This window comes from Hyperolius riggenbachi, chromosome 6 (assembly GCF_040937935.1).
Source record: "Hyperolius riggenbachi isolate aHypRig1 chromosome 6, aHypRig1.pri, whole genome shotgun sequence".
Classification (NCBI taxonomy): domain Eukaryota; kingdom Metazoa; phylum Chordata; class Amphibia; order Anura; family Hyperoliidae; genus Hyperolius; species Hyperolius riggenbachi.
Window position 1 is genome coordinate 58,518,312 of NC_090651.1, and position 23,618 is coordinate 58,541,929.

Sequence of the window (23,618 nt, forward strand, 5' to 3'; positions counted from 1 at the left end):
TGTGTACGTGTACGTGTGTGTGTGTGTGTACGTGTGTGTGTGTGTGTACGTGTGTGTGTACGTGTGTGTACGTGTGTGTGTGTGTGTGTACGTGTGTGTACGTGTGTGTGTACGTGTGTGTGTGTACATGTGTGTGTGTGTGTGTGTGTGTGTGTGTACGTGTGTGTACGTGTGTGTGTGTACGTGTACGTACGTACGTACGTACGTACGTACGTACGTACGTACGTACGTGTGTGTGTACACGTGTGTACACGTGTGTACATGTGTGTACGTGTGTGTGTGTGGGTGCTGTGTGTGTGTACGTGTGTGTGTACGTGTACGTGGGGAGGTGATCTTCCCTAGTTTCCATGTCTCTTCAGCTTTATGTCGGATTATAATATTGCTACATGGTTTCTGATTTTTCTCCCCTTCCATTGGTCTCGAGCTTTCATTTGACCCTGCAGGTTACAAAGTACCAGTCTGAATAACCACATTCATTTAAAAAGTTTCTGAAGTGTTTGTACGAGATCCACCATGCCTATTGCATTCACACCCGACATCCGCTGCCCACCACCGCTAGAGACACAAATCTCCCCCCAAAATAACTCAACCTCCGCCACTACAAGCCAGGCTCCCTTGCCATCATCCCTCTGTGCGAGGTTGCTAGTTGGGGGCTGTATACCCACATACCTATCCTGCTGGCTGGGATAAAATATTTGTTTTCAAGCCTAATAAGTTAAGGCTTGGTTCACACAAAAATCTGCACATTTCCGGTACGGTCCAGTCTGGTCCTGTTAGTTTTGCATCAGTTTTCTATCAGTTTTATATGACTGGATTGGAACTGTATACCTTTTATGTGTAAACACACTCACAGAAAATTGATATTAATACAAAACTGACAGGACTAAGGGCTCTTTCACACTAGAGCCCTTTTTCTGCGTTTCAACGCAAAGTTGATATTTTGCGTTAACCAAGGTAAAATGTAAGTCCATAGACTTTCATTTTACCTTTCACACCCGATGCTGCGTTTTGATGCGTTGCTGTACGACGCACCCGGGAGCTTTTTCTCATTAGGAGCCGGCGTTATCCTGTCGGGTTAATTAATTACTACCACTGCTGAACTGCGCGCACCGCAGAATCCCGACGACGACGCCGCAGGCCATATAATGCGTGCAGGAAACGGCTCCTGCACGCGTTGTCTAATGTGAGGCCTTGGGGCAAATGTCCACTGTGCGCGGTGCGATACAGCTACATAGCCACATCGCAGCGTGGCTGAACTGTAACCAATGCACGGCAATGGAACAGTTTCCATTGCGTCTTGGTTATGTGGAGCGGTGCAAAGCGATCCGAGAATCTACAGCATGCTGCATCCGCGTCCCATCTCCTCCAATCACGTCCGTATCGGGAGATGCGACGCGACTACAAGCGGAAGTGATGCGATGCAGCTATGTAGCCACCCTCGCTTCACTTTAAAGTAGAAACGGGCCCTTAACCGGAAATGTACAGATTGATGTGTGAACAGAGCCATAGAAACACAGAATAATACTGATGCAAACAGGGCAGGACTGTATGTGTGAACCAAGTTTTTTTTTATTTTATTATTCATGAATGTAATAGTTTGGCATGAATGCCCTGGACTGACTTGGCACCTGGCCTTGGCACCTGGCCTGGACTTGGCACCTGGCCTTGGCTAGCAGCGTGCTGCTGTCACACAATGGCTCCCCAGTGGTCACATGACAGTCATTCTACCTGTAAATGCTGGAATTTATGCCCATAAATGGTAAGTGGGAGCTTAAGGTTAAAGCTTAGTGGTTTTGCTGCAAGATGAAAAGTTAGACTAAAATGTATATTTATTATCAATGAGGTACTAACTGAATATGATTTATATATGAAGTGTCATCAATTCACAAGAGTTTACCTACTCAATGACAAAAGAAAATAAACCAAGACAACCGCTATGCCTTTTTTTCAACTTACATTCATTCAAATAATATCAGAAATTAGAATGTAATTATTACCAAAAATGGTTAAAAAAGATGTTACTAGCTTGTAAACAGAGAAAATGTCAGGAATTAATATTTGGACAGAAGAGCCATCTCCCAACTGACCAGTAACCTCAGAGGATTCAGCTCTGCTGCAGAATGACATCATCGGCATGAGCTCCCTGCATGCGGCCTGGCAGTTAAAGTCAGTCTAGAGCTGGCAGCCATTTTGAATTGCAGCAGCTTTAGACTCTCCAGCTGAATTAGACAGTTTTTACTATTAAAAAGAAGACTTTTGGTAAGAAGGAGACCAGAGGACAGTGACAGAGGCTAAATAGGGCGACAGGATGATGAAACCGGAGCCAAGCCACGTTACAGACACACCGAGGAAGGGGATGAAGAGGAAAAGAGAGGAGCCAGCCAACAGCAGCCAGGCCACCACTGGAGAGCGGTGGCGCTAGTCTACTTTAGGGGACCCACCGCAAATCCCCATAGAGAATTTGAGCTGTGCTGAAAACTGAAAGAATTTCCGCTTTCAGCTCGTTGAAAACCCTTCAAGTCATATATCTATGGAAAGCTGAGACTCTGCTCTAACGAATGATGCCACAGTCGGTGAGCAAAAGCTGAAGCTCACCGCGTAGGAGGCACCGTACTCTGTCGGCTATCTACACACATACACACAGCTGTATTGTTATTTGTAAACACCGGTGGGGTTAACCCTCACCACCCCAACAGTTGGCAGCTGTAGTGATCAGTGAGGACAACTTACACCACGGCCTTTGAGATGATCCACGACACCATGTTGCTGGCTGGCAGGGGTGCCCTCCTGGCACCCTGGATCCCGTGGTGTCCTGGCCCAGGGAAGGGTCACGGGTGATGAGGATTCTGTCGCTTGTGGGGTATGCCCGGTCCCGGGGAACTATCATACGTCACGGCTCCACTCGCCAATTCTCCGGCTTAAAAAAAAAAAATTTCTCCCACGCCCCCAGCTAACAATCCCTCCAATAAGGAGGGAGAAAGATATCAGCAGCACAGAACTAAGATGGCCGACGGAGCCGCGATCGCGGCCGTTCGGCGCCTCGTACGCGGTCAGTTTCAACTTTTGCTCACCGAAAGTGGCATCATTCGTTAGAGCAGAGTCTCAGCTTTCCACAGATATATGACTTGTGGTGTTTTCAACGAGCAGAAAGCGGAAATTCTTTCCGTTTTCAGCACAGCTCAAATTCTCTATGGGGATTTGCGGTGGGTCCCCTAAAGTAGACTAGCGCCGAGCGGTGGGTGAAGAGAAGGAAGGGGAGTGATCCAAGCCATGTTACAGACACACCGAGGAAGGGGATGAAGAGGAAAAGAGAGGAGCCAGCTGACAGCAGCCAGGCCACCACTGGAGAGCAGTGGGTGAAGAGAAGGAGGCTGAGCGATCCAGAGGAATGGCTGCCAGACCTGGGGCTGGACATGGATGACAAGAAGCACCTGCAAGGCACTGGGATGATCTGTACTTCAGTGCTGTTGGCAGCTGTGCAGCTGCTGAAACAACAATTTCAGGATGCCTCTGGTCTTCCCTGCATAAGGTATGTGCGTTCAAACATCCAACCAACATCAGAGCCCACTATCCAGCTTCATTTTGACAGTCAGCGTGCACATTCCTTTGCCACTGCATGCGATGGAAGAAAGGTGGTGGTGGCAGACAGCTGTTACCAGGGTTTTGGAGATGTGGCCCTAAACCAGATTCATAAAAGCTACAAGGATTACGTGAAGGATCCAGTGAAAGATTGTACACTTCTGATGGTGGATCGACAGGAAAGCACCATCCTGGACAAGTACTCCTGTGTCGTGCACACCATCGCAAATGCCTACGAACTGCTGGCCCCCAATGGAAACGCACTGTGCGGTTACAACCGGCAGCGCATGAGGCCACATCTTCTGCAATGCTTCATCAACCGAAGGATCACCGAATTTCCCAAGGATTATTCACTGGGTCTAAAATGCCAACCCTGGGAGAGGCCTTTCAACTGGCAACGCCTGCCTGCCTGCCTGCCTCCCACCACTCCAGCCGCCATCAGGTCTGCTTCCACCTGCCAGGTGCTGCATATGAGGCATGTAATCCAGCTACCAATTAATGAGCTGGCAATTAGCTTTCATTTGCTAAAACCTTAGTTATTACTATAATTTTTATATTGTTCAATTTTTATACCATCAAATGTGTAAATTATTCAAAATGTCCAGCAGTAATGTCATCATCCTGGGTGAGTAATGATTGCATGTAAGGAAGCTTTTCCATCCACCCCAGCAATACCCTCTGCCTCCAAGCTGCATCTTGCCTCCAACATGCCAATATCCTTCCTCTGCTTCCACACCGCAAACATCAAGCCGGCTTATAAAGCATCCGGCCCCTCTGCAACCATCCTAACCAACAGGCTAATCCTCTCAAAAGAGGTGAGTATAATCTCCCCAACTCAGGAGCGGTGAGTATATTCCTCCCAACTCAGGATAACTCAGGACTCCATTTTCACTTTTATTTTAGCCCCCCCCCCCCCCCCCCCCTTCCACCCAAAAAAAAAAAAAAAAAAAAAAAAAAAGACCCTTTCCAAGTATTTTTTTTTTTAACGTTTTTTTTTCTTATTATATTTATGATTTTAAGACTGACACAGATGACTATGAACTGAAAGACAGGAAGCTGGGCACACACTATTAGATTTTTTTGTAGGTCAGATAAAAGATCAGTATTCCCCCTGATGTTGATCCTTTACCTGATTACCACCTTGCACCAATATTAATTCTAATTTCCAAATGCCATGTCACTAACCTTGCACCTCTCAATTCAGTACATAGCTATGTGGCTGCAGATTACTGTGGGTGATCCCTGCATCCCCTGGCTAATCATGCGGATTACTGGTGGGTGACCCCTGTAACTGCTGGCTAATCATGCAAATTACTGGTGGGTGACCCCTGCACCCCCTGGCTAATCATGCAAATTACTGGTGGGGGACCCCTGCACCTGCTGGCTAATCAAGAGAGGGAAAGGATTTTTAAATTAATGGTTAAGTGATATGCCAATCAAAAATCATTTGATTTTTTTTTTGACTGACTTAGGTGTCATTCAAATTTAGTGATACTGTACTGTCAAATTTCTAAATTATTAAAATGTCTAATAATGTTTGTCCACTATAACAAAATACATAGACCTGACGTTATTAGAGTGACTCACTGAGTGTAGTGATAGGGTAGAGCATGCAGGTTAGCTGTAGGGTTAGACAGACGCTCAGTGAGTGTAGTGATAGGGTACAGCATGCAGGTTAGGAGACGTAGGGTTAGACAGACTCTCGGTGACTGTAGTGACAGGGTAGAGAGCACAGGTACACCTTAACCAACGGGCTAACCATCTCAAAAAAGGGGAGTATAATCCTCCCAACTCAGGACAATGACCTACTTTTCCATTTTACTTTTGTTTTAACACCCTCCCCCCCCCCCCCCCCAAAAAAATAGTATTAACCAGCTGAGCGGTCTGGACGAGCTCAGCTCGTCCAACACCGCCAGCGGCTGCCGCTCAGGCCCTGCTGGGCCGATTTTAACGAAATAAAAAGCAGCACACGCAGCCGGCACTTTGCCAGCCGCGTGTGCTGCCTGATCGCCGCCGCTCTGCGGCGATTCGCCGCGAGCAGCGGCGAAAGAGGGCCCCCCTAGCCGCCTGAGCCCAGCGTAGCCGGAACAAAAAGTTCCGGCCAGCGCTAAGGGCTGGATCGGAGGCGGCTGACGTCAGGACGTCGGCTGACGTCGATGACGTCACTCCGCTCGTCGCTATGGCGACGATATAAGCGAAACAAGGAAGGCCGCTCATTGCGGCCTTCCTTGTTTATTCTGGGCGCCGGAGGCGATCGTAAGATCGCCTCTGGAGCGCCCTCTAGTGGGCTTTCATGCAGCCAACTTTCAGTTGGCTGCATGAAATAGTTTTTTTTTTATTTAAAAAAAACCCTCCCGCAGCCACCCTGGCGATTTAATCAGAACGCCAGGGTGGTTAAAAAAAAAGCCCCCAAACCCCCCCCCCCCCCCCCTCTTTATCAATTTTATGTTACGATGTTAGGACTGACACAGATAAGGAGACTGAGAGACAGAATAAAACCGGGCAGACTCTCAGTGACTGTAGTGATAGGGTAGAGAGAGCACAGGTTAGGTTAGGTGAGGCTTATGGTGGCCATACATGGTACAATTTTTCATTTTTTTTTCAATTAGATAATTTAGCTTGATTATTCCATTAGATCGAATATAAACATTTTTCCAGCATGTCCGATCAGATTTTTCTCGAAAAAAACGGGATAATTGTTCGAATTTCTTGATCGGAAAAAAAAAACATTTTCAACTTTCATTCGATCGTTTAGATAAAAAAACGGGATAATCGAACGTTTTTATTGTATCGTGTATGGCCACCATAACAGTTCCTCAACTCTGGACATCTAATTAACATAATGGTATTAGTACATTCGCCTCTGAAGCATGATTCCCTTTTTTAGTGTCTGGGAAGTCCCATTCTGCAGAAATTCCCACTTCCTGCTAGTTTACAGGGAGGAAATGGGAATACCTGAGAAATGAGGCATCAAACAGACAAATCGGTTATTTTCCCATGAGACATTATTAGCTACAAACCTTTATCTCTGTGAAGTCCCATTCCTTCCATATCCAGCTTCCTCAAAGTAGATTTGCTGCTGGTCTTCACAGAGGAAGAGGGAACATTTCAGGAATGGAGCATCACAGAGATCCAGTAAAAGTGCATAGCAAATGGTGCTCCAGAGGAGAATCTACCAATACTTGTTATTTAAACACCCCCCACCCCTCAAAACAAAACAAAAAAAAGACTGATGACTAGCATCCATTAGATGAGGGTAGCGTAGTGTAGTGTAGGTCCTGCCCAAGAAGAGTCTACCTTGGCGTTGGTGGCAGGCTTAAAGTGAACCGAGCACCTTTTTTTCACTCAGGACATTTCTATAGCACATGAAAAATGTATGCCGACTATCTGTTTCATTATTAACCACTTCGCCATATCTGGACGCATATATCCGTCCAGATAGGCAGTGGTGCTGCAGCCGTGTGGTGCGCGCGATCGCTCCCGCTGCCCCCCCGATCAGTGAATGGGAATATAATTCCCATTCACCGATCTAAGTCCCCGGCAGAAATACCGATGCTTTCTCATCAGAGAGCGTGGTATTTCTGCCCCCAGGAAACTTCTGCTCTTCTTTTTAGTTCCTAGATGCGACATCGTTCGCATCTAGGAATTTTTTGAATGTGGCCATCTTGTGGCCAAATAGTAAACTGCACCCACATACCTGTATTGAATAAAAAAATACATTACATTACATCTAAAATTGGCTATTTACCTCCCAAACTAAAATTACCCAAATACATTTTTGTATTAAAAAAAAATAAAAAAAATTACAATTAAAAAAAAAAAAAATACATAAATAGTTACCTAAGGGTCTGAACTTTTTAAATATACATGTCAAGAGAGTATCTTATTAATTTTTTTAAAATTATAAGCTTGTAAATAGTGATGGACGCAAATTGAAAAAATGCACCTTTATTTCTAAATAAAATATCGGCACCATAAATTGTGATAGGGATGTAATTTAAATGGTGTAATAAGCGGGACAAATGGGCACATACAATGCATGGGTTTTAATTACTGTAACATGTATTAATTTTAAACTAGAATGGCCAAAAACTGAGAAATAATGATTTTTTTCCATTTCTATCTTAATCTTCCTGTTAAAATGTATTTACAGTAAAGTGGCTCTTAGCAAAATGTACTACCTAAAGAAAGCCTAATTAGTGGCGGAAAAAACGAGATATAGATCAATTCATTTTGATAAGTAGCGATAAAGTTATTAGCGAATGAATGGGAGGTGAACATTGCTCGGATGCATAAGATTTTCGAAGCTGTAGGCTGAAGTGGTTAAAATAAACTTTAATTTTACCTTGTATTTTACATTCAAAGTTGTTAAATTGGCCTGTTTGAGCAGACCTGCCGACTGTCCCCATCCGCAGAAAGTTCAGTAACCTCTAATTGTTTTGTTGCGCTAATTACCAAGAGGTAAACCATGCCTTTCATCAGCAAAGAGGGTGAATAATTAGGAGTGTGTTTTCAAAGCCATGCTTTGAAAACACACTCCTAATTATTCACCCTCTTTGCTGATGAAAGGCATGGTTTACCTCTTGGTAATTAGCGCAATAAAACAATTAGAGGTTACTGAACTTTCTGCGGATGGGGACGGTCGGCAGGTCTGCTCAAACAGGCCAATTTAACAACTTTGAATGTAAAATACAAGGTAAAATTAAAGTTTATTTTAATAATGAAACAGATAGTCGGCATACATTTTTCATGTGCTATAGAAATGTCCTGAGTGAAAAAAAAGGTGCTCGGTTCACTTCAAGATCTTTTGGCCAAAATCTCTGTTACTTGCTGAACCTATGCTAGCTACACACCATACAATTTTCTGGCAGATTTACCTGCCAGATCAATTATTTCCAACATGACCGATCTGAAATTTGATAGATTTTTGTTTTTCAGATCCATTTTTCGATCGTTTTTCCTATCGATTTTCATTCACTTATATGAAAATTGATTCGGAGAGTCGATTGGAAAAACAAAAATCTATCGAAATTAAGATCAGACATGTTGGAAATAATCAATCTGCCAGGTAAATCTGCCAAAAAATTGTATGGTGTACCATTACATTACTCCTCCATTAGTTCCCTGTTCCTATTTACATTACATTCACTTATCTATCACTAGTCAGCACACATATAGGTTCCATGTATGGCCCCTCTGCCATCGGTTACCCTTACCCTTGCTTATTGTCTACTCAATGCAACCTTACACTTGGAGTATCTCTCCCTGTCACACTATGGGGTCCTCTTGTATATCACACACTGTCATATCTCACTTGTGCTGGTCCTGATGGGAGACATTTTACTGCACACAAGTAGCTGCCTGCCAGCAATTCCCTTCATGGACACTAGAAGCCTCATGTAGCCTATAAAGGGCCGACAACACAGGAGAGATAACAGGGACAACTCTTTTTATACAGTATTTTTTGGCCAATTGATTGAACTAGAGGACTCTGTTTTTAAATCAGCTTATAACAAAATAGTTTAACCGAGACTGAGAGTAAAATATATAAGCAGGTAACGTGACCATCTGTAATGTGATTGGTGGAACATAAGCCGCCCTGCTGAAGACAAATCCTCTATATGTAAGAACTACGGAATGTTTTGCTATGTATGTAACTGTAAATCATTAATAAACACTAATTATATTGTTTACTTTGCGTTCTGTCATTATTCCACAAGTGGAATGGATTTTCAACACATTTTTAAAATGTCTGATTATAACTACACTGTTGGGGTGGCCACACACCGTACAATGAAGAGATCCAATTTTACACCAATTCTAAAACAGCGATCCGAAACAAAGGGTTTTTTTCTATTCGAGTGAGAAATCTGATCCAATTTCCGATTTGTTCCCCCTCCCCCCCCCCCCCCCCCCCGATATATGATGATCAAATGTAGTGGATTTTTCTGATCAATTTTTCTGAAAATTGAATGGTGTAGGGTAGATTGTCAGTTTACTGATGTATAGACACAAGTAAGTTTTTCAGAGTTTTCAATCATTTTTATCATTATTGGGTAAAATTGAACATGTGTGTAATACTTTGGTCAGATTTTTTTATGTTACAATCTATCAGAAAAATAGTTTGGAATTCTCAGCCTCCTTGGCTGCCGGGTAGCTTATGAGGGAAAAGTGAGGCCCACTCTTCCCTCGCTGGCTGCGCCGCCCCATGTGATGTCTGCTGCTGTGCAGTGGAAGGCATCTGTAGCTCCGCCCCATGTGATGTCTGCTGCTGTGCAGTGGAAGGCATCTGCAGCTCCGCCCCTGCATGCTTCCGCCCCCTGGATACCGGGTAAGGATTTCTGGGCACTGCTGTAATGGCCCACTGTAAGGCCCCACCGCACACTGCAAATCCGATTTATGATTCCGATTTGCGATTCTAATTTTCCCTGGATGCTATCAAAAGAAAAACACAGAAAAAAAAAAACACAGCATGCAGTACTGATTAAAAATCGAAAATCAGAATTGCATGTGAAAATCGATTAAAATCGCAAATCGCAATCGGAATTGCATGTAGTGTGCGAGAGGCCTAATGGCTGTGGCGCGGTGCCATAGCAACAGAGATGCCTCTCTGACATCCATCAACATTCGGGACACTGTGGCAGGGCAACGTTCAGGGCAACACTGCGATAGATTTGGGAAGGTGCCTCGGATCAATCCGCCTAATGACACGCCTGGTGGGGGCTGTACCAAATTACTGAAATGGGTCCCAAGCAGTGCCCAAAGCACTCCACAGAGAAAACACACATCACAGATTATGTGAACAGAGACAAATAATGGTAATAATATAAAAGTACCGTATTTTCCGCCGTATAAGACGCACTTTTTCTCCCCCAAAAATGGGGAGAAAAAGTCCCTGCGTCTTATACGGCAAAGGCAGGGAATCCCCGACCTCCGAACGCCCGCCGATATGAACCGCCGCCATGTCGGGGATTCCCTGCCTGTGTGTGCCCACTCCCCATGTCTCTGATGACTGTGCACAAGTGAATCAGTAATGTTCAGGCAGCCGGATCACATACCGCATGGCCGCCGCCGCCGGGAACTGCCTCCTGTGTAATGCTGCTGGCGGCTCTTGTCCCGTGTGCCCGCTCGTTCTATTGCGTCTCCGCTCCACCATTTGCCAATGTAAATATCGGACAGCTGGCTTCCCTATCGCCGCGAGGATTGCAGACCTTGTCCCCCTGTGCGCGGCTGGCTCTATTGAAAGGCTCGTACTGATGACGCAATCAGTACGAGCCTTTCAATAGAGCCAGCCGCGCACAGGGGGACAAGGTCTGCAATCCTCGCGGCGATAGTGAAGCCAGCTGCCCGATATTTACATTGGCAAATGGGGGAGTGACATGCAGTAGAACGAGCGGGCACACGGGACAAGAGCCGCCAGCAGCATTACACAGGAGGCAGTTCCCGGCGGCGGCGGCGGCGGCCATGTGGTATGTGATCCGGCTGCCTGAGCATTACTGATTCACTTGTGCACGGGCATCAGAGACACGGGGAGAGAGCGACCACCCACTTGGCACCAGGGAATGGCCACACATATGGGACACAGGAGGACACACAAAGGGACACAGGTACACACATATGGGACACAGAAAGGGACACAGGTACACACATGGGACACATAAAGGGACACAGGTACACACATATGGGACACATAAAGGGACACAGGTACACACATATGGGACACAGGAGGTTGTATAGACACAGGTGAAAACATCATGGACACAAGAGGGCATGTAAAGAGACACAGGAGAACACATAAAGGTAAACAGGAGAACACATAATGGACACAAGAGGGCACATAATGGACATAGGAGGGCACATAAGGGACACAGGAGGGGACATGGGGAAACAGGCGGACACCATTTGGGGGAGAACATGTATAAGATGCTCCTGGAATATGGACGCACCAGGTTTAGTATATATATCTTTTTTTCCCTGGTTTGTGACCTCTAAACCTGGGTGCGTCTTATATTCCGGAGCGTCTTATACGGCGCGAAATACGGTACATCACACAGACTACTTGGTCACAAGCTATAGGGCCTTTTTCCACTACACAGCTGAATCGCAAAATCGCTAGTGATTTTTAAATCGCTATGGTTGCTACTTTATCATAGAAATCATGATATAGTGATTCGATTTGAAAATTGCAATCATTTTCTGGAGCAATTTTAAGAGGAATAATGCAATGCAAATGAAAAATCGCAATCGCATAACAAAATTAATGAAAAATCGCAATCATGGCGTTTGTGATTGCGAGCGGAAAAGGGCCCTAAAGGTGCGTACACAGACTCAATGTTGATTGGCCAATTTTACCATTCCATGTAGTATGAGGTCCAACAGACTTGTGTAGGTAAGCTACATGGAGGGGGTAAAGCTGACCAGCCAATATTGGATGTGCATACCCATGTTAGTCTTAGGGCCTGTTTCCACTTGTGCCGGCATCTGTCTTCGCAATGGACGCCGCCACTTAGTCTGTTGCAAGTACACATCTGAGCCCTTCTGGTCATGCTATGCCTGGATATAGGAATTTACATGCATGATACGAAAAAAATGATGCCGACCTTCCATTTTTCTCCCCGCGCATGAATTTCGAAGCAGCCTATTAATTTCAGTCTGCTGCAATTACCCGTCCCAAATTCACGTGTAGGGAAACCCCCCACCCCACCCATAATGGAAACGAGCTCTAAGGCCCTGAGCAAACTTTTACATTACAGAGCGGATTTCAGCAACATGTATCAGTGTGGAAAAAGCTCTGTGTGATGGGCACATACATGTGCTGTGCTGCCACACTGCTGTATGCATTTCTGTGTGCAACGCAGTCCTGTCCCATCTAATGTAACTGAATCACTGCTGCAATACAGAGCAAGGCAGGTGCCATCCATTCCTGTAACACACAGGACACCTGCGTTGCTTAGCAACATGTGTGCCTTAAGCCTGGTACACACTTTCAATTATGATTGGCCAATCGCTGACCAATTTTACCACCTCCATGTAGTATGAGGGTCAACAGATATTATTATGAACAGATTGTCTAGGTAAACCCTCATACTACATACATGTGATAAAATTGGTCAGTGATTGGCCAATCATAATTGAAAGTGTGTACCATGCATAAGAACAGGCCAGTGCTCAAGAACAGGACAGTTACAGCACAGATTGTCAGACACACCGCACTACTAGTTCCACATATAATCTATCAAAGTTTAAAGACTGGTACCCATACTTCCAATTAACCTCCATAGCGGACACTGTGTCGGGCAAGAAAAAAAAAGCTAAAAGCAGTATCCCCAACACAGTGTCAGGGATGCCGCGCAGGAGGATTTCTGCTATGTTTTGAATCCCCAGCCTAATTTAGCAGTCTCTAGCTGTTCCTGCTTAAGGTATTTATGTATAGATACTATGAAACAGGTGTCCCCCAGCCACTGAACCCCCCCCCCCCCTTCCCCCCCAGAAATCCCCTGCGCACTTACTCACTCAGCCTCTCACCCGCGGCGATCGCTGCACACAGCTCTCAGCAGCACCACTTCGCACTGCCCAATCACGCTGGAGCCGCTCTCCCCATCCATCCAATCACTGCTGCTCTTGCCTGCTTGCAAAGACTCACAAGCGTAGAGCAGCTTTGAGGAGAGCGGCGAGATGTGATTCATAGGAATCTTATGATTCATATGAATCAAACAAAGCGCAGAGCAGCTTTGAGGAGAGCCGCGAGATATGATTCATATCTCACCTCTCTCCTCAAAGCTGCTCTGCGCTTTGTCGATTCATATGAATCATATCTTGTCTCTCTCCTCCAAGTTGCTCTTTGCTTTGTTGATTCATATGAATCCTATCTCGTTGCTCTCCTCAAAGCTGCTCTGCGCTTGTGAGTCTTTGCAAGCAGGCAAGAGCAGCGGTGATTGGATGGACTGGGAGAGCGACTCCAGCATGATTGGACAGTGGGAAGGTGCTGCTGAGAGCTGCTCCCTGTTAGAACCTGCTTCTATATCACCTTGCTTAGACACCAGTAACTTCTTACAGTTACGTCTCACAGACTGTGAGATCACTTGACTCTCCACACAGCAAGTAGGAGATAGACTTCCTCAGGTTTCTTCAATGTTTACGTTATTTATTCAAGTAACAGAAATACAGATAGATACAGTTTATCATCTCCTGGCAAAGCAGACTTCCATGTTGCGTTACAGCTGCGTGAGTACCTTCCTGCTGAAAGTACCCAGGTCTTCTTGTATCTACTCTATGTTACATCTAGACTACCTATGTACAGCATACATATCAGAATACAGAAAGGAAGCACATACTTAGAGGTCCCAGTCAGCCTTGCGAGCTATTGCGAAAGTAAAGAGCAGAATGAGCTCCCATAGCTCCCTCCGCCTTTAATACTGACTAGGAAAGAGTTAAATATGACATCATCTTCGCCACCCCCTAGATCAGACTATTGGTGGACCCACTCGTGGTGTCATCATACACACCTACTTGATTAATAATCAATGAGGCTTCTGACCTATATGCAGGAATGTGGATATTTACATAACATGGCTGATGTTTATTGTTCTAGTGGCGGTACATGCCCAGGTCAGGGAGACCTGCGGCCTTGTACTAGAACAGTTTCTTGGTATGTTCTAGTTCTGCTGACAGAACTGCAGATTTTCTCTCTCAGAGAAAATCCCCTTAAAGGGCCGATCTGCACTCCAAGCCTTTTTGACTAACTCAGTCCAAATAACTGTGGCCTACTTAAATTATAACACTCCCCTGGTTGGCTGACATGTTGAAAGTGTGGGCCAGAAGTGTGAATGGGCCCTAAAAGATGTTTTCACACCAGAAAAATGTAGCAGGTGAGGCCTGCGATACTATTAATATATTGTGAGGGAACACTGGCAGCAATCTTGCTTTAACACAATACACTATATGAAAAGCTAATATTTTAAATTGTTAGATGGACTTCATTTGTATGCTGCACCCAGGGCCGGGCCAAGGCAGAGGCAAGAGTGGCTCCAGCCTCAGGGCGCAGTGTAGGAGGGGGTGCAAAACTCACTCGGCTATCATTCCCCTATTGTGTATGAAGCAGAGAGAAATAAGAAAGGGGGATACATGGCAGTGACTGCAAGCCAGATTACTAGAGATTAAGGTGTTGGGAGTATTGGGGGCCCTGGGGCACCTTTTAGTCTAATAGCAATCAGTGTGTGACGGCTTGGAGGGATGGAGGGGCGCACTTTGGTGTCTCAGCCTTGGGTGCTGGAGGACCTTGTTCCGGCTCTGAGAAACACACACCGATATCACAGACTTACCTTACAAGCACAAGCTTCAGTTTGGAAGGTGCAGTCTTTATAATCGCTGACGCGTTTTGGTGGCTTTTCCCGTACAACACTTGATTGTTCAGCTAGTCGAAAAGGATAAAACAAAATAATAAGTCATCGTTAAAGCTTCAAGAAAGTAAACATATGTAGGCACAAATGTCCTGGCACCCTAGACTTTTCTCTCCATGAACTTACAAACCCCCACCAAACCACACTGCAAGTGTGCTGGCTGACCCAGCTGTCACTTCTATCCTTACTTCCCTTGCACGTCATAGGTAGCTACAGGTGTTCCTCAGTATTAGGTAGCTAGAGGAATCTCAGTGTTAAGTAGCTAGTGGTGCACCCGACTGAAGCTAGATCTTGTCAGTCTTGTCAATGTCAGCTCAGGACTCTGCATAGGTAAGGAGGGAGGGATTCACTCGGGGATGGGAGTGAGCCGCCTTCCCATCATCAGGTGCCTGTAGGCACATGCCTACAGTGCCTTATGGTAAATCCAGCCCTGAGGGTGGCTTAGTGAGTGTGGTGTAAGTGGCTGCAGCTGTCCTCAGTACTCCAAGTCCTACAAGAGAATGCAGCTCACGTTATCTCCGCCATGAGAAACTATCAAGGCTGTAAATTGTCTGGGTGCACTCAGAAGTTCCCGGATAATACAAATCGCAGACGACATGATGTGCCAAGTAACCATATTTCAGCTATTTGTTCATAGCCATACACTTCTAAGTACACTTTACTTATGGATTGTGTTCATTATCTACTACAGGATACAGCTACATACCATCTTGGACCCGCTGGTCACTATTCTGGCTACTAGCGAAACTTTTGTATCCATTCACAAGCAAGGAGACAGGGACACAGGGCTGCGCCGCAAGCCCCAGAGTGCAGCAAATATCCAGATGGGTGCGCGGTGGCATTAGTGACAGACCTGGCCCATTTTTTAAACAGCTAAGGGCCTGTTTCCACTTCACACAGATTGGATGCAGAAAAACTTACTCCAATGAATGCCTATGGGCCTGTTTCCACTAAACGCAATTTTTTGGAGTCAGATTTTCTGCATCCAATCTGCGTGTAGTGGAAACAGGCCCTAAGTCACTAGTATTGCAATAAAAATGTGGAGTATTATATGGTGGTTATGCGCAACTACTTGCTTTCTTCAATACTACACTCACTTTTACATCCATTGTGTACTGACCACATAATCCATAGACTTTACAGGAAATTATCCTCCCATAGTACAGTCATCAGCTCACCCCCTGCAGTTTCCATATTATGGCATAAGTATGAGTGTTTAACAGGTGTAAATGTGTAGTTTCACAATGGATTATCTAGCATGCAGCAATACTGGCTTTTGCGTGTGCTCTCCTTCTGGTTCATCAGCTTAATTTGCATAGATAAAAGCACTTACTTTTTTAACCCTTACAATGCAAAAATAGGGACAGACAGGTTATTAATAAGTCTAGTACACTTAGTACCCATGTATATCTCAGAATGTCAGTTCAGGTATGCCTTATAGCCAGCTCCTTTCTGTGGCTGCTTCTACATGCTGAAACCACTAACTGAAAATTGACAATGCTTCTGAGCTTAAAGGGAAGCTGAGGTGAGAGGGATATGGAGGCTGCCATATTTATTTCCTTATAAACAATACCAGTTGCCTGGCAGTCCTCCTGATCCTGTATCTTTAATACTTTTAGCCATAGACCCTGAACAAGCATCCAGCAGATCAGGTACTCTGCCTCAACTTGTACTGGATTAGCCATATGCTTGTTCCTGGGCTTTGACTCAGACACTACTTATGCCAGAAGATCAACAGGGCTGCAAGACAACTGGCATAGTTTACAAGGAAATATACAATACAATACAATAACATTTCTATAGCGTTTTTCTCCAATAGGACTCAAAGCGCTTAGGCTCTCTCAAATTCAGTAATTCGTAGTAGGACGAAGTATTCACACAACAAAAGTTATATTTCTGCAAATGCCAAACTGAACAAGTGGGTTTTCAGTCTAGATTTAAACACGTCTAGGGATGGAGCTGCCCTGATCTGTTGAAGTAAGGAGTTCCAAAACATAGGGGCAGCATAACAGAAGGCTCTGGGACCAAAAGTTTCCAAGTGGACTCTGGGTATGACTAGATTATTAGAACCTGTGGATCTGAGAATGCGGGGATTGCTACGTAGCTGCAACATTTCTGTCATGTATCCAGGGCCCAGATTATTCAGTGATTTAAATGTCAATAGGCCGATCTTGAATAGGACCCTCCATTCTATAGGTAGCCAGTGAAGGGAGTGCAGGACTGGTGTTATGTGGCAGTGACAGGGTTGGCACCAGGGCCGGATTACCGACCAGGCAACAAAAGCAGTCGCTTGGGGCCCCATTCAGAGTCAATGGTGCCCCATCAGCACATAAACCAGCCCTTGCCATCCTGTCAGCGGTGGCTGGATGGTATAATGGTTAAAGGGACTGAGCAGTGCAGTAACTATGGAAAGATGCATATCATTTTAAAGCTCTCTTTCTCCTCTTTCCAATGATATACAAACGGCTGCTCTATGCCTTTTAGTTTTCGATATTTTCGCGATCGAAATCGCGGCCACAGGACGACTTTTCTTGAAAGTCAGCAGTGGCTGGATGGTATAATGGTTAAAGGGACTCTGAGCAGTGCAGTAACTATGGAAAGATTCATATCATTTTAAAGCTCTCTTTCTCCTCTTTCCAATGATATACAAACAGCTGCTCCATGCCTTTTAGTTTTCGATATTTTCGCGATCGAAATTGCGGCCACAGGACGACTTTTCTCCAAAGTCAGCGGTGGCTGGATGGTATAATGGTTAAAGGGACTCTGAGCAGTGCAGTAACTATGATAAGATGCATATCATTTTAAAGCTCTTTTTCTCCTCTTTCCAATGATATATAAACGGCTGCTCTATGCCTTTTAGTTTTTGATAAATTTCGCGATCGAAATCACGGCCACAGGATGACTTTTCTCCAAAGTTGGCAGCTCGATTCAGCACAATGCAATGAAATATAAGGAACCCAGGGGGATATAATTACAAACATCATGCTGGTAGGTGTGAGGATGTAATGAATTAGTTGTGGGTATGCTTAAAGGCATATTCACAGGCACTGCTTGGAGTCCCTTTAAGGACTCTGCCGCTGACACAGGAGACCAGGGTTCGAATCTCAGCTCTGCCTGTTCAGTAAGCCAGCACCTATTCAGTAGGAGACCGTAGGCAAGTCTCTCTAACACTTGTGGGAGATATAAAAAGACAACCGAGAGCCCAATATAGTGTAGTAGGTATTAGCCCAGGAGAGTTAGAATGACAGGTAAGTATTATACTTACAAACATGGGTTACCGCTGAGGTAACCACTGTATAGGCAGGTGGGGAGTATAAACCTGTCCCCACTCAGGATTAAGATGTCGCTCTCTGTGATAGAAGAAAGGAGGGTGTATCACCCTTCCACCAAGGGTGGATCGCAGGATAACTTGATGTACAGAGGCGCCAGTAGAATAAAAGATACTAAAAGGTTTAAAACAATTAGGTTGTGGTGGTGGACCAACCAACCCAAAATAGACACGATGCTGTCAATTAATGTCAACGAGAATTTATTTGCATACTCCAAGGAACAGTGCGACGCGTTTCACGGGTACAAAGCCCGCTTCTTCAGGCATTAAACAAAGGAGTATCACACTATAAAATGACAGAGACAGAAAAACCATATCAGGGAGCTGTATACAATATGCTATATATCTGTAAACGTAGGTGTGTACTTATAATAGGGGGAGGACGTGAAGTAGTAATGAAAAGGTGATAATGAATTGCTCTGGGTGAGGGCGGTGAAGGGGGAGTAATAGTGGCCAGTAAATAGCTAAGCAATTCATAGGGAAAGGGCTGACAGTTGGAAGGGTGCCGGGAGGGGATGGGGGGTAAAAAACAATACAAATCATAATAGAAACTTGTGTTGAGTCCAAGATCACATATAAATACAAATGTCAGTTGTAGTGTGAAATAGTATGTGGCAATGAGGTATAGATCCTCTGTCTAAAGTAAAATACAAATAAACACCACTTACCAGCTATATGTCCAGATAAGGCTTGGCACCTCTGTGCTCGTAAGCCCGCTCTGTGTGTTTAAATAATCTACATCTGCTGTGATGGGAAAGCTGCGAGAGCGTGGCCAGGGGGCGTGGGCATGGTTGTTGCCAGGGTGAACGGCCAATGGGGTGAGCGAGGGGGTGTGGAAAAGGGAGCCAAGTAGTATGGACGTATTGGGGAAGGAGGAGCTGAGCGGCGGATACGTCACGCCGCTTGCCGCCAGTGTGAGTGCGCGGGAGGCCAGGTATGCCACGTATACACGCATACCGCTGTGTATAGACGGCGCCTGCGCAGGAGGCAGGGTACGCCATGTTTGTAAAGGGAATAGAGGGCAGGGATGCAGTGGGGAACTATAGGAACAGGGGATACGGAAATCTGGCATCAAGTTACAAATAAATATAACTATTAGTAAAACAAAAGGAGACAACATACAGAAGGAACATATTTCCATGTTGAACCAAGAACATAGTACTATTACGAAAGAACATCGTGTTCAGCCAGTGCTGCCATCTAGTGGTTAATTAAGATACATGTCCTATTGAAGTTCAACAACTAAAGTTCAACAAGTAACACTGCTACTGCCTATAGGGCGCGTCCTAGTGGCTGCAGCTCTGGCGCTTTGAGTCCACCAGGAGAAAAGCGCGATATAAATGTTATTTGTCTTGTCTTGTCAAATGATGCCGTGCGCTGCTGATTGTCTTCAGAGCCAGGTGCTCCTCCTAGGTCCCCCTCCTGCTACTGTGCGCTCTGCCGCTGCCCACTCCACCCTCCCTTCCCACAGAGAACCACAGCTGCAGCAAGAATGATAGCAACAGATGGCAAACGCTCACTCACCTATCCATGATCCAAGCGATAGAGATCCCGTCATCTGAAACCCATCTGTCTCTTCTACAGTGCAGCCGCTCGCTCTGAACTTCCTGATTCTCAGATCAGACAGGAAGTAGGAAGTAGTAATAGTAGTAGTAACAGAGCGGCAGCACTCTAGAGGAGACAGATGGGCTCCGGATGACGGGACCTCTATTGCTTGGATCGCAATAGGTGAATGTGATTCATCTGGTGCTGTCATTCTCCCCCACTGCGGCTGCCTTCTCTGCTGGACTATCGTATTCACTGGGATGGAGGCTGCATGGTGGCTGTCTAGTTTGGGAGGAAATTGGTTGTTCGGTGGTGGGAGTGGTTATGTAATTCTGTCTGGGGAACGGCTTCCGGTTTGGCGGTGTCCAGAGCTTTCTGCTATTGCCAGGCTGGAGATGCAGGGGGAAAGTGCTGCTGCTGTGATATCTGGCGCCCTCTTCACAGGGGTGCCCCAGCCCCTGAGTGCAAATGTCCCAGCCATTCATCTCTCACTCTGCATTTTGCCGCTGCTATTCCCTGCATTGTGCACCCACAGAGGAAAGCGTGCTGTTGCCCATAGCAACCAGTAGCTCGGCTGCCCGGTGTGTGCGGCATATTGCTGTGCAGCTGCATCTTCTGATTCTATTACGACATGATGGGGGGGCCCAAATCAGTTACTTTGCTTAGGGCCCCATTTAGCCTTAATCCGGCTCTGGTTGGCACCCTCCATATCGCACTCACCTCGGGTTCCCTTTAAAGGGAACCCGAGGTGAGCGATGTTAGTAACAAAAATTTTACAAGACCAGCCGCATGCTTGTTTCAGGTGTGCGATTCAGCCACTACTGACCAGAAAGATCAACATTTCCTGCTGACCTTACCTTTGTTTTTTAGAAATCAGTCGGTTACCTTACCTTACAATAAAAAGATTGAGTCGAGCACTCCTGAAGAAGTGAACTGTACTTGACATAAGTTCACGAAACGCGTTGAGAAATAAATCAACTTTGTTGATTCATGATTGAATTGGTCCTATTTAGAAATATGATGGGGTATAAAAAAAACCTTATATGCAATCAGCCCACTAGATGCTTTTTGGGTCTAATCTCATTGATCGAGTATTCCCAATATGGCATCTTTTTGATATGAATGATCACTGATAATCAGTCATTTACTTGATACAATACTTGTAATATAAAATTTGTGTAGTGTCTAATTACCACTGTTCTTGTTATGTATACATATTTTAATATGTCTTTTATTGAATTTGTATAAAACATAAATAAAATGTGATTTTAAAGAGTAACTGTTAGAAGTAAATTGATTTTGTTTTTCATGCCTATCTGTTGATCATATAAAAGGAATGCTAACAAGGCAATGCATAACTTTAAAATCAATCTTACTTTTTTATTGCAGAGATTAATCCTCATGTCGCCAGCTCCTTAGTACGCAGCCAGTAATCAGCCGCACAAGAGACGTTGCAGTGCAGGCTGGGGCGGGGGGGGGGGGGGGGGAGGAGTTTCTGCACAGACACAGCTAGTTCAGCCTTATTGGCTGCAGCCTGTGTCACTCTCACTCATTTTCCTCTCATTAGCTGCCTCCCATGACTGTCCGTGTCTACCCCCTCCCTAAACTCCAGCTCGACAGGCATCTCAGCCGATTCATGGGGGCAGAGGCTGCCACCACCGAACCGCATCACATCCATGGGGACCCCCGTCCCTGCTACCATTTCCTTAGGTATTCCCTGCATTTACAGGTACCTGTGACATAACGCTCGCTATTGGTGGGGGAAGTAAGGGAGGAAATGACCTCACCATTGGCTTCAGCTGGAGGGAGTAAAGATGGCCCCTGCCAGCGAACAGAATTCTCTCCATTTACCTTTTGTTATTTTATAAAGTTCACTGAAATCAACACTTGGACCATGCAATACACATGTTATGCAAGTATAGCTAGTATTTATCTACTTATATATGTCGTTTTTTTAATCAGGCATAGTATGGCCCTGTTCAGACTGTCAGCGTTCACAGAATGCGTATAAATTTAAAGAAACGCAAGGTAAAAAGCGCATGCGTTTGCGTTTTCTATGCGTTCAAATGCGTTCTCTATTACGTTTTGCACACACGTCACACAGGAAGCAGAAAAGAATTATGGGAAACGCAGAGGGAAACGTACGCTAAAAACGCAATAGTACGCGTTTTTGATACGCATCTATAGACTTTCATTGCGTCCATTTCTGTGCGTGACATACAGAACTGCGTGCAGCAATGTGGATGAGAAACGTATGAGTCTCATACGCATACATGTGAACGAGGCTATTGGAAAACATTAGTAGCCGTTTCTATGCGCAAAGTCTGCCCGTATGCGGGCTAGGAACGCACATAGTCTGAACCGGGCCTATGGCTGACAGCTCCTCTTTAACAAGTAGATGACCTGACTGACAAATCCAATTATTCTTCCCTAATATTTCTCTATATATGTTCTTACATTAAGAATCCCAAAAGCCCCCAATCAAGACTAGCATCTTTCACGGGGGATGTGGGGTATATGGTATACAGTATAACGATTGTTCCTATAGTCCAGAAAAGAATCGGCACCACACTCCGTATGCATTTATCAACTCTTAAACTTTTATTGCATAATAAAAATTAACAGGCAGCGACAGCCCGCTGTTTCGGCCTGTACGGCCTTTCTCAAGTTGCCAAAAGTGTCAAATACCACTTTTGGCAACTTGAGAAAGGCCGTACAGGCCGTAACAGCGGGCTGTCGCTGCCTGTAATTTTTATTATGCAATAAAAGTTTAAGAGCTGATAAATACAATCGGCGTGTGGTGCAGATCCTTTTCTGGACTAATGCATTTGACCCTGTGGTACAAGGGTGAGGATCTTGGCACACACCTCTTAAGGAATTTGAGCTTTATTTGGGTGCTCCTGGATACATGTTTGCATTCCTAACGATTGTTCCTAGTAATACCAGTCTTCATTACAGGGTTTTGTTTTTTTTGTTTTTTTTGGCTGGTTTCACAGTGGGACGTTAAAGTCCCACGTTACAGCAGCCAGTAACGCAGCCCAACTCACAGGACTGTAAAATCAATGTGCTGTTCACAGTGCACACGTTGCAGTACATAGTAACGCAGCACGTTTAAACAAAGTTTGTAAAAAATATCAGACAGCGGTAAGATAGGATTGGAATGATTACTGTATTAGTGTACCTCTTAAAACCTCAACATTGGAGGGAACATGATAATTGACTAGTAGATAAATTGCACATCTTTAATATCAAAATATAAAAAATTAAAATTGAAATTAAAAATCAACTGTTTCCAATTGATACACTTATAAACTCAAGCAATGAGGATGATCAGTTGATCCGTGATGGGTCACATTCATAGACCCTAGATGATCTTAATAGATAAGAGAGGCGGTCCCGATCTTTACTGTAACCAGAGAGTAATCCTCCGTGCTTGGATAGCTTTACAGAGCACACAGTGGTGTTTCCAGATAATAAACTAAACTAGAGTCCTTCTCCTTTTGAGGCACGTTCTGTGTTAAATTATCTATAATTGATACAGTTCTCATAGGTCAGATAGCAGTGACAGTTGGTAGCTGTACTCACGATCCCAGGGACAGATGAGCGGCAAAGCCCTGGATGGGAGCCGCTCGATCTCACTGGCTCTGGCCGGCAGCACAGTGGGAGAGACTGACCAAGCTGCAGGATATTCGCTGCAGGGTCGGGCAAGCTGCCCGACTCCCAGAAGAGATGCACTGACGTTGGAATAGATAGCCACGGGCTCTGTT

General features: G+C 45.1%; 1 protein-coding gene across 5 annotated transcripts in view; it reads right to left on the reverse strand.

Annotated features, from left to right (window-relative positions):
- Positions 1 to 23,618, reverse strand: part of PATJ (PATJ crumbs cell polarity complex component) — a 396,175-nt gene that overhangs the window by 118,214 nt on the left and 254,343 nt on the right. For all 5 annotated transcript variants that reach the window (XM_068239365.1, XM_068239368.1, XM_068239367.1 and 2 more), the window contains one exon: positions 14,901 to 14,992. In XM_068239365.1, the coding sequence (XP_068095466.1) occupies positions 14,901 to 14,992 (92 nt within the window). The remainder of the gene's footprint in view (positions 1 to 14,900; positions 14,993 to 23,618) is intronic.